At 51.8% G+C, this 11,393-nt stretch overlaps 1 protein-coding gene across 1 annotated transcript; it reads right to left on the bottom strand.

The window, feature by feature from the left end:
* Positions 1–6,721: 6,721 nt before the first annotated feature.
* LOC115600323 (olfactory receptor 14J1-like) lies at positions 6,722–7,681 on the bottom strand. The gene has a single exon (XM_030468703.1). It carries the CDS (start codon positions 7,679–7,681, stop codon positions 6,722–6,724), a length of 960 nt encoding a protein of 319 aa, XP_030324563.1.
* Positions 7,682–11,393: the final 3,712 nt, after the last annotated feature.

The raw sequence follows: 11,393 nt of genomic DNA, 5'->3' as shown, positions 1-11,393 counted from the left end.
ACCAGTACCTGGGGGAGAAGGGTGTGCAAGCAAGGGCTCCCAGTCCTGTGTCTTGGTGAAGGAGGAGAAGGGCACTGCATATGGCTGGGGAAACACAGCAGTTAGTGTGTAGTTCGGGGCTATGGGAATATTGGAGTATAATCAGGAGGTGATTTGGGCTTCTCCCAGACAAAAGGAGGCCCAAGGTGAGGTGCATCTACACCAGTGCACAGAGCATGGGACACAAAGAGGACGAGATGGAAGCCATTGCACAGCAGGACAGCTGTGATGTAGTTGTCATCACAGAAATGTGGTGGGATGACTGTCACAGCTGGAACACTGCAATGAAGGATTATAAGCCCTTAAGAAGGGATAGGAAAGGAAGGAGAGTTGGTGGTATGTTGGCTCTGTATGTTAGGCCGAATGGTTTGTGAACTGCCCCAACAAGAAACTTGATCCCAGGTATGTCAAAGTTGAGTGTTTATGGGTAAGGAGGAAGGGGAAGGCAAGTAATGGAGATCTTGTATTTGGAGTCTGTTACAGACCCCCCCCACCAGGACGAGGAGGCAGATGACCACCCAACAAATAATAGATGTAGGAGGGAACATGATACCAAGAGATGAGGAAATGATTGGAGTGCTTAATAACTTCATTGCCTCAGTCTTTAGCAGTAGGGACAGTTATATTAAGGGAATTATACTCCCTGGGCTAGGAGACAGGGACCAGGAGCAGAGAGATCCCTCCACAATCCAGAAGGAGATGGTCAGTGTCCTGCTGCACCATGAGGCTGTGCATAAATCTGTGTGAGTGGATGGGATTCACCCAAGAGTGCTGAAAGAGCTGGTGGCAGTGCTTGCCAAGCCACTTTCCATCATTGATCTGCAGTCCTGGATCATTGGAGAGACATCAGAGGGCTGGAAATCTGCTGCTGTAATCCCCATATATAAGAAGGGACAGAAGGATGATTCAGGAAACTACAGAGCTGTCAGTTTGACCTCAGTCCCAGGGAATGGATCAGATCATCCTGGTTGGATGTCCAGGCCGAAAGAGTTGAGGTCAATGGAGTTAAATCCAGCTGGTGGGGGGGGTTCACGAGTGGTGTCTCCCTGGGCTCAATGCTGGGGCTGCTCCTTTTGAGCATCTTTATCAGCGACCTAGATGAGGGGATAGAGTGCACCCTGATTAAATCTGCAGGTGACACTAAGCTGGGTGGAAGTGTTGATGTACCTGCGGGTAGGGAGGTTCTGCAGAGGGATCTGGACAGGCTTGATGGATGGGCCAAGGCCACATGCATGAGTTTCACTAAGGCCAAATATTGGGTCCTGCACTTGGGCCACACCAACCCCCAGCAGCACTAGAGGCTTGGGGAGGAGTGGCTGGAGAGCTGCCCAGCAGAGAGGGACCTGGGTGTGCTGACTGACAACTGGATGGACATGAGCCATAAGTGTACCCAGGTGGCCAAGAAGGCCACCACCACCCTGGCCTGATTCAGGAAGAGTGTGACCAGCAAGGCCAGGGAGGTGATCTTACCCTTGTCCTCAGGCTTGGTGAAGCTGCACCTCGAGCACTGTGTGCAGTTTTGGGCACCACGGTATAGGAAGGACATGGAGGTGCTGGAGAGGGTGCAGAGATGGGCAACCAGTCTGATCAGGGGTTTGGAGAACAGGACTTATGAGGAGGGGCTGAGGGAACTGGGGTTGATCAGCTTAGAGAAGAGGAGGGTGAGGGGAGACCTCATTGCTCTCTACAACTACCGCAAAGGAGGTGGTAGTGAGACAGACGCTGGGCTCTTCTCTCTTGTTACCAGTGACAGGAGAAGAATAAATGGGTTAAAGCTCAACCAGGGGTGGTTCAGGTTAGATAATAGGAAAAACTTCTTCACAGAAAGAGTTGTTCATCATTGGAACAGGCTGCCCAGGGAGCAGGTAGGGGCATCATCCTTGGAGGTGTTCAAAAGACAGGTAAAGGAAGAGCTTGTAGTGGGTGGTTTAGTGGTTAGGGGTTGTAGAGTGGACAGCTGGACTCAATGATCTTTTTAGGTCTTTCCAACTTTGATGATTCTTTGATTCTAGGGAGGGAGATCTCTGTTATTTCTATATCTCTATTATTTCATCATCACTGTGCCCAAGATGGCCTCCAACCATCACATCAGCCACAAGTCCTTCTCTGTTTAGAAACAGGAGGTTCATTGCAGTGTCTTCTCTGGTTGGTTGCCTCACAAGTGTGTCAGGAAGGTCTCTTCCACACACTCCAGGAATTTCCAGAACTGTTCCCTCTCTGCTGTGCTGTATTTCCAGCAGACGTGTGGGAAGGTGAAGTGAGAACAAGGTCTCAGCTATTGCAGTTCTACTTCATCTGCCTCTCCATCCTAGATGGGTCCTCTAGAGCTATGTTGGTTCCTACTGATAGGACTGGACACATTTTGACATCCCAAATACGGAAGAAATTTTTGAAAAAACAACCTCTGTAATTAGCAATAGGGAGAATGAAAAGGTCAGGAACTATGCCCCCTCCATAAAAGAGAAAAAGGGAAAAGTGTAATTATTAACAATGTCCAGGAGATGGCATCCAAAGAACGGAGATGTCTCCTGCACTGGTTTTTCATAAGAGAAATGGTAAGAACTGTAATTATTAACAGTCTGCAGGAGGTGGCACATGAAGTGGGGAGGAGATGTTCATGCTGGCTGCAGGTCCCGGGTCAGTGTCACCATCAATGGCACAAAGCACAGCCCAACGATGCCCTGGAGCAGGCTCCAGAGCTGACAGCCAGCACACAGGAGAGAGGAAGGTGTGACACCCCACAGCTCTAAGAACAGCTCTGAGACCAAACCAACCAACATTGTCACCAGCAACTCTTAAACCCATACAGGGAATAATTATAACTAATTTGTTTTAACATGCTCTGATCAGATCTGTTGTTATCTCAGCCCTTTGTGCCCCACGTTGGGCCCAAATAAAGACTGTTGAGGTTGAACACCAGCCAGGCCCTGAGAACCACGCAGCTGTTCCCTCACAGACCAACAGTGGGATGGAGGAAAATATAAGAATATTTATGGATGGAGCTAAAAATGTCTTAATTATTGAAGTAAGATACAATTAAATATATATATACATATATATTACAGTAATTCTAATGCTAGTTCTAGTGGCCCCCAGAGCACTGCCTGGTGGGAGAGCCTGACCTTTTCTTGGCCTCAGCTGGAGACTCTTTTCATTTGGATTCCCTGGCCCCCACCTCCCCTTCTCCCCTCTTCACTTGCAGAGCCCCCGGGCAAACCCAGTGCGACGGGGCCAGGGCCGGTGGGAGGCACAGAGGGCACGGCTGGCACCCGTGAGGCAGTGGGAGTGGGTGTCCCCCCTTTTTGTGTTGAGTTTTCTTCCAAAGCCAGGACATTCTGTCCGTGCTGGGTGATGCCAAGAACGACCATTCCCTTTCTTAGGGGGAAATGCAAAGTGCAGCCTGCAGGGCGTTCTTGATGGCAGTGCAGAAAGCAGCTGCCGTAGGAAAGAGAGGCTGCTGCGGGCTTTTGGAAAGGGACACTTGTCATGCATTGCTCCTCCTGCCCCTAAGGGAAGGTGTCCTGCAGGCAGGGCAGGAACGGGCTCGCTGCCGCTGCCCCCATCCCCTCACTGTGGGACAGGACAATCGCTGCCAGCGCTCGGGGCTCCCCGCAGAGACCCCGATGATGCTGGTGCCATGCGGGGTGGGTGGGTGGGGATGAAGTGGCAGCGTGGGGACAGGAGGGAGCTGAACGAGCAGCAGCTGCTGGATGGAGGGTACAAGTGGTGGCACTGACAAGGGGGTTGAGAGAAATTATCCCAGACCCTTCCCAGGGAGCCAATAAGAGCAATGTTGTGTTTGGGATGAAAAGGAACAATGTTCTTAATGGAGTGATGGATCTCAAAGGCTTTACCTCACTGTCCAGGTCTCTTGCAGACAAATTGAATATACAATTGTAAACTGAATACCAGTCAAATAGAACTTTTAAAATATTTTTTTTTATGCTCTTTGTAATCTTCCCCAAACTGGAACCTCTGTAATTAGCTGTGCAAGTCTCAAACACTAAAAACACCACAGGGTGACTCATGGCTGCTCAGTACTGTAATGGGCCCCCTGGTGCCAGTGGCACTGAGTCCATGATCCTCAGGTACTGAAAGGAGACTGAAAAAAAAAAAGTCTTTAGAAGTTAAAGCCAAAACAGAACAAAATCATTGTGAAGTATTGATTGGCTCCATTGGGTCCCATTACTGACAAAGCCTCCCCAGAGACTTGTTAGAGAAGGTCACTGGAGGCCATGATTGCAGGGAGGAAAAGGTTCTGTAAAGGTGGCTCTGAAGCCACCTGTATTTATTTATTTATTTCTTTTATGGATCAGTCTGGACAAACTCTGAACCCCAGGAAATGGGAAGGCAGAGCCCAGCCCTCACTTGTGGGTCAGGACTTTTCCTAGGGGCAGTCAGGTGTGAAGATGAGCAATAAAAACTGCAGGAAAAATGCACAACACCTCCCAACTACCCCAAGAAGGGGCGAGGAACATACCAAGTGCAGAGCCTCAACAGAAACTTCTGCCTGGTGGTGGTGATCCAGTGACCATTTCTAAAGTCACCTTTCCAGACACAGACTCTCCAGACAAAGGCCATTCCCATTCCTCTCCAACTGTCCCCTTCTCCTACTCTTGGTTCATTCAGATGCCTCTCCCCTGGGTGCTGCTTTGAGCAGCAGGTTGTTCAAAGCTCGCCTGTCTTTCAGCAGCCTGATTGTCTCTTTAGCCACCTCTGTCATGATGATCACATCTCTCTTTTCCCATCTGTCTCTCTAAACCCTTTCTCATCAGATTCTTCTTCACTTTCTCTGTTTGACTTTTCTTGGCTGGCACAAAGGAAAACTCCTGCTGTGCCCGTGTGCAGTCAGTTCTCTAAGGAGAGCAGGTGGGAGGTGGTGCAGTGGAGCTGTAACCTCCAGCTGCAGAGAGGAGAGGAGAAGTCTGATGCAAGGAGCAGGGATGGAAGTCCCAGGTGGGACATGAAAGGAATGGTGGGGCTGGGGAGGTGAGAAGTAAAGTTGCCCACACAGTGTCAGCCCTCAGGGAACTTCTGTCACCTCTTCTCTAAACTGAAAATCATGACATGATCTGTTAAAATAGAAAAAACTCCCTCAGACCATTTTCATTAAGCACAGTAGGAAATATTCATCCTTAACTACAGTGTTTAAACCTCTCCAATTAGCTGTACAAGTCTGGAAGATGTGAAGAATATCCCATGGAGAGCCATGGCCCTTTAGTGCTCTCTGTATTTCAAGGAGCCCCAGGGTGTGTTTGGTGCTGAGTCCATGATCCTCAGGTGCTGAGAGATGAATGAACAAACTGCTCCAGAAGTCAGAATGGAACCTGAAAGTACCTTGAAGCATTGATTGGCCCCACTGAGGACCATTGCTCTGCCAGAGCCTCCCCATGGCCTTGTTAGAGCAGATCACTGGAGGCCATGATTGCAGGGAGGGAAAGGATCTCTAAAGGTGGCTTTTATTCATTATTTTTTTTAAGCAGTGAGGCCACTCTCTGAACCTCAGGCAATGGGAAGGCAGAGCCCATCCCTCACTTGTGGGTCATGATCCTTCCTGGGGTCAGTGGGGTGTGAAGATCAGTAATGTCAGAAAATGTACACTACCTCCCGGCTAGCCCAAGATTAGATGAGGAGTAAACCAAGTTCAGAGCCTTAAGAAAGAGTTTTTCCTGGTGGTGGTGATAGTGACCGTTTCTAAACTCTCCTGGTCATTCAGCCCAGGGTGCTGGTGGCCTCTCTTGCTGCCAGGACACAAGACTCCTCCTGCCCAGCTTCTGCCCACCAAGGCTTTTCCCACAGGGCTCTCCCATCTAGGCAGCCCCAGCCTGGGCCATGGCCAGGGTGAGTCCCTGTCAGGGGCAGACCCTGGATTTGTCCTTCTGGGATGTCCTGAGGCTCCTGCCCATCCGTGCTCTCCTCCTGTGCCCTTTCCCTGAGCACAAGAGCCCTGCAGACCCCTTCAGTACAGGCTCAGGCACAGAGGGTGTTGAGTCCCTCAGCCCAGCTCTGCTGCTGGTATCAAAACCCCACCCTGTCCCTACTCTGGCTTCCCACCGTGAGTTTCTGACCCCATTGGCAGAAACCTCTCACCTTCAGCTGACAAGGTCATCCTGGGAGGCTCTCCCATTGACCCACGGGTGAGTCTTTCACAGAGATGTTGGAACTGTCCTTGGATGAATTTTTACCTTTTGCATTTTCAGTTGTTCCTCTGACAACCTGGCCATTCATGGCCTTAGAAATGCCAATTCTTTCTTTGCAGGGAGGTGTTGGATACTGGGTCACATTCCAATATGGTCCTTCAGGGGTCCATAGCGGAACCAGTCCTGTTCAATATCTTCATCAGTGACACAGAGAGTGGCATCAAGTGAACCTGCAGAGAATTTGAAAGTGACACTATGCTGAGTGGGTCTAGTGACACCTTAGAGGGACAGGATGTGGACACGGGAAGATGTTTTTTGTTAGTTGATAATCAAGGACTCGCAGTAAGGGTTAGAACAAATTTTATAAGGTAACCAGGAAACTAAAAACAGGGACATTTTTTAGCTTTAGCTATACAGGTCTAAACATTAATGTAGGAACATAACCAGAAATGACAACAAAACAGAAGTAATGATAAATGCAGTGTCTAAAATACAAAGACAAAAACAAAACAAAAAAAACAGGGAAAAACATATTGCGGGAGTCATCTCTGGAGAATGATGATGAATTTCTCATTGTTGAAAAATGACATTGCAATCAGTTTCCTGATAGAATCCTTGAGCTCCTGGTTCCTCATGCTGTAGATGAGGGGGTTCACTGCTGGAGGAACTACCGAGTACAGAACTGCCACGACCAGATCCAGGGAGGGGGAAGAGATGGAGGGGGGCTTCAGGTAGGAAAACATGGCTGTGCTGATGAACAGGGAGACCACGGCCAGGTGAGGGAGGCACGTGGAAAAGGCTTTGTGCCTTCCCTGCTCAGAGGGGATCCTCAGCACAGCCCTGAAGATCTCCACATAGGACACCACGATGAAAACAAAACAGCCAAAAGCTAAACAGGCACTGACCACAAGAAGCCCAAGTTCCCTGAGGTAGGAGTGTGAGCAGGAGAGCTTGAGGATCTGGGGGATTTCACAGAAGAACTGGTCCAGGGCATTGCCCTGGCAGAGGGGCAGGGAAAATGTATTGGCTGTGTGCAGCAGAGAATAGAGAAACCCAGAGCCCCAGGCAGCTGCTGCCATGTGGACACAAGCTCTGCTGCCCAGGAGGGTCCCGTAGTGCAGGGGTTTGCAGATGGCCACGTAGCGGTCGTAGGACATGATGGTCAGGAGATAAAACTCTGCTGTGATGAAGAAGACAAAGAAAAAGAGCTGTGCAGCACATCCCTTGTAGGAGATGTCTGTGTTGTCCCAGAGGGAATTGGCCATGGCTTTGGGCAGAGTGGTGGAGATGGATCCCAGGTCGAGGAGGGAGAGGTTGAGGAGGAAGAAGTACATGGGGGTGTGGAGGTGGTGGTCACAGGCGATGGTGGTGATGATGAGGCCGTTGCCCAGGAGGGCAGCCAGGTAGATGCCCAGGAAGAGCCAGAAGTGCAAGAGCTGCAGCTCCCGCCTGTCTGCAAATGCCAGGAGGAGGAACTGCCTGATGGAGCTGCTGTTGGACATCTGCTGCCTCTGGGGATGGTGCACTGCCAGAGAAAGAAAAAGGATAAGTAAGTCAGGTCAGATTTTTCTGAGCAAATTCTTTTAGAAATTCACAGAAATCCCCAAACCACCTCACTACGTACAGGAAGAGTTTTTGCAGGTGCCATTCACGAGCTATAGTTGGTTCTGGCTGATGGTGTAACTCAAAGCAGGGTATGCACTCTGGGCTCAGTGGAAGTCAGTGCTGCCATACACCAACTGGTAAAAAGGAGCAGGGGGGATCTCAGATTAAATCTATTCTTGATATTAAATAGCTTTTCAGCATTGTCACCCTCAATATACAGCCTGCAGAGCAGAGCTGAAAGGACTCTGAATGGATTGGTCTGGTCCAGTTTCTCCCACACACAGGAAGAGCATTTTAATGCAGAAGCCCCTGGCATTTCTGCTGCTCTGCAAGTGAAACCTTAAGGATGCTGAGAGGCAGAGGGACTGTCCCTTAGTGCAGAGTGAGGACAGCCGCTCTGTCCATCAGTCCTGCTCTCAGCTGCACAAAGAGGACAAGAACCTTAAATGAGGTATCCTAAATGCTCCCCCCCCCGAGCCCAGCAAAAAGCATGGGAAGAACAAGGGCAGCAGCAGCAGGGGCAAGAGGGGAACCTGCCAAAGTTCTGCTGCCAAGAGAGTCAGGACAGGGAGACACAGGCAGAGACTCCAGCACTTCTCCTCTCTGGTGCAAAGGGTTGCTGGAAGGATGCTCAGAATTCAGTGCCCATGATCTGAAGGGCTGGGGGACTGTGCTGTGTGACAGAGAGCAGGGTTTAGCTCTAGGGAGGGCAGCAGCTCTGCAGGGGATGGCTGGGAGGTGCAGGAATCCCCCCTGCCATCATCTTCCAGGCAGCAGCTCCCTCTCCATCCCTGCCCATCTCTGCTGCCTGCAGCTCTTTCTCTGTCCCCAGCTCTCCTCCCTGTCAGTGCTCACAGCCCCCATCCCACCCCCTGAGTGCTCAGCTCTGCCCTGCAGACCCCTCCTGGCAGCAGCAGGACCTGTCCAGGGGCATCTCTGGCTGTGCAGGGGCTCAGGAGCAGCTCAGACAAGGGCTGGGGAGAACTGGGGTCTCTGTGCCTTCTGCAGAGTGCAGAAAGAGCTTTCCATGTCCTGGAGAGACAAGTGGAAGCAGAGCCTGAGGAGAGCCCAGCCAGGAGCAGGAAAGCCCTGCCCTGAAGGGACTCCTGAAAAGTCCCCTCAGAAATCTTCTGGGCATCAGCTGGAGCTGTGAGCAGCCCTGAGCAATTCATCCCTCTCTCAGCAGCACCAGGAGCCTGCCCTGTGCTCCCTGTCTCCTGCCAGCCACAGCTTCTGCCAGCACCAGGGAGCTCCCCGGGCAGGCTGAGAGCTGCCCCTGGCAGGCAGGCAGGCAGGCAGCAGAGTCCCTGCCCCAGCACACAGCCCCTGGGCTGCAGGACCCTGCTCTGAAGGACAGCCCTGGGCACCCCTGCCTGCACACACCCCCTCACTCCTCTTCACAATTCCCCTTCCACCTCCAGCCCCTTCCCCCCTTACAGCTCCCAGCAGCTCTGGCTCTGCAGCTTTAGGAGATGCCTCCAGGAACTGCACCAGCTTCACTGCCCTGCACCAGACACTCACCATGTCAGAAGCTGGGAAGGTTCTCCTCCACTCAGCTGTCACTCATCCCCTCCATCTTCACCCCCTTGAAGCTCTCTCTGCCTTGCTCATCTCCCCCAGATACCCTGGCAGTGCCCTCAGCCCTGCTGCGCTCTGCAGAGGAGCTGCTCCTGCCCAGAGCTCTCTCTCTGCAGCACTGCCCACTTGCCAGCAGCTCCCTCCATCCCAGGAGCCCAGCTCACAGCTGTAATGAGCCCTCTGGGGGGTTGATGCTGAGCCCATGACAATTGCTCAAGAGGCAAGGAGAGGAAGCTGCAGAAGCTTCTTTCTCCACAAGAAAGTCCAAGGCAGAGTCCAAAGTTTCCAAAGTTTCTTGGCATGTGCCTGGGTCCCCCTGAGGGACAGCCCTGAGAAAGCAGCGTCCCCTGCAGGGTGTGGGGGGAGCAGGAAGCAGGAGGCAGTGATGGCAGGTGGGGAAAAGGAAGGTGCAGGTGGCTCTGGTGCTGAGGAAGCCTGGCTGTGTGTCAGGACTGCAAAGGGCCCAGCCCTGAGCCCATTCCCCAAAGGTGCCAGCCCTGAGCCCCAGCCCCTGGCAAGGGAGGGAGATCCTGTCCCTGCCTCAGCCCTCAGGGCTCTCCTGGCAGCACTGGCATGTGGAGATGGGCAATGCCAAGGGCAGGACTATGGCACGGCACCTCCCAGCCTCCTGCACATGGACAAGGAGGCCCTGAGCCCCAGTGCTGCTGGAAGCTCCACTTGTCTCCCCATGGCCATCAGGGACAGAGACAAGAGCCATCAGCAAAGGCATGGAGAGCTTGGCTCTGCCAAGTGTGCCTCCAGCTTTTCCACAGCTTTTCCCTCTCTCCTCTCCAGCACAGTCTGTCCTGGGCTGTCCCATCCCCTGTGCCTCTTGCCCTGCAGGCTCTGCTCCTTCACCCGCCTGCCCCACCTTGCTGTCCCCTTCCTCTCCTGACATCTCTGTGTCCTCCCTGCCTCTGCCTTGGCACACAGAGCCTTGGGCTGATCCAGGCTCCTTCTGGGGGATGTGGTGTTCCCCAGCATGGCCCTTGCAGTGACATTTCTTTCTTCTGCTCTCCACTCCAGGCATCCCCAGCTGCCCTTTGGGCCATTCTTTCTTGCCCAAGCTGTTTCCCACTGTGAAGAAAAGCTCCACCATGCCCAAACCCACCTTTCAGGCACTCCCAGGATACTGCTCTACTGCTCACAGTCTCCACAGCACTGAGCATTGACCCATCATCAACTTCTTCAGACTGGCCATGGGCTTGGGGCCTCCAAACCCCATCTTGGGATAACTCGGGGCACTCTCCATGGTAACTGAGGTGGTCAAAGTTCATATTGTCATAGAATCATAGAATCACAAACTTATTTGGGTTTCAAGGGACCTCTAAAGTCCTTCTAATCCAACCCCCCTGCAATTAGCAGGGCCAGTCACTATGAGATAAGGTTTTTCAGACCTCCTCAGGCCTCACCTTGAATATCTCCAAGGATGAGGCTACAACTACCTCCCTGGGCATCCTCTTCTCTTTTATCCACTGCCCTCTATGTAAAGAACTTTTTCCTAACATCCAATCCAAGTCTTGAACATCTCTCATATGAAGAATAACTGTGAGAGTTGGAGCTTTTTAGCTTTGAGAAATCAAGGCTGAGGAGGGGATGTTATGAATGTTTATAAATATCTGAGGGGTGGGTGTCAAAAGGAAGGGGCCAATCTCTTTTCAGTGGAACAGTGGGTTTGAGCTGGAACATAGGAAATTCCACCTCAACATGAGGCAAAACTTCTTGTCTGTGAGGCTGTGGGAATACTGGAACAGGCTGCACAGAGAGGTTGTGGAGTCTCCTTTTCTAGAGATTTACAACACATCCCTGGGTGTGTTCCTGTGTGGCCTGCCCTGGGTGATCCTGCTTTGGCAGAGGGGTTGGACTGGATGATCTCTAGAGGTCCCTTCCAACCCCTAACATTCTAGGATTCCATGATTCTATGACCTCAGTCCCTGGGACAGTGATGGGGTCCATCCTGCTGCAGGCAGGTGAAGGACAAAGAGGGGATTGCTGAAGCAGAGTGGGCAGGGGACAGAAAGGCCTGGGGTG

This window comes from Calypte anna, unplaced genomic scaffold (assembly GCF_003957555.1).
Source record: "Calypte anna isolate BGI_N300 unplaced genomic scaffold, bCalAnn1_v1.p scaffold_235_arrow_ctg1, whole genome shotgun sequence".
In the NCBI taxonomy this organism is placed as follows: domain Eukaryota; kingdom Metazoa; phylum Chordata; class Aves; order Apodiformes; family Trochilidae; genus Calypte; species Calypte anna.
The sequence above is the reverse complement of the archived record's forward strand: the minus strand, read 5'-3'. Positions and strand labels throughout refer to the sequence as shown.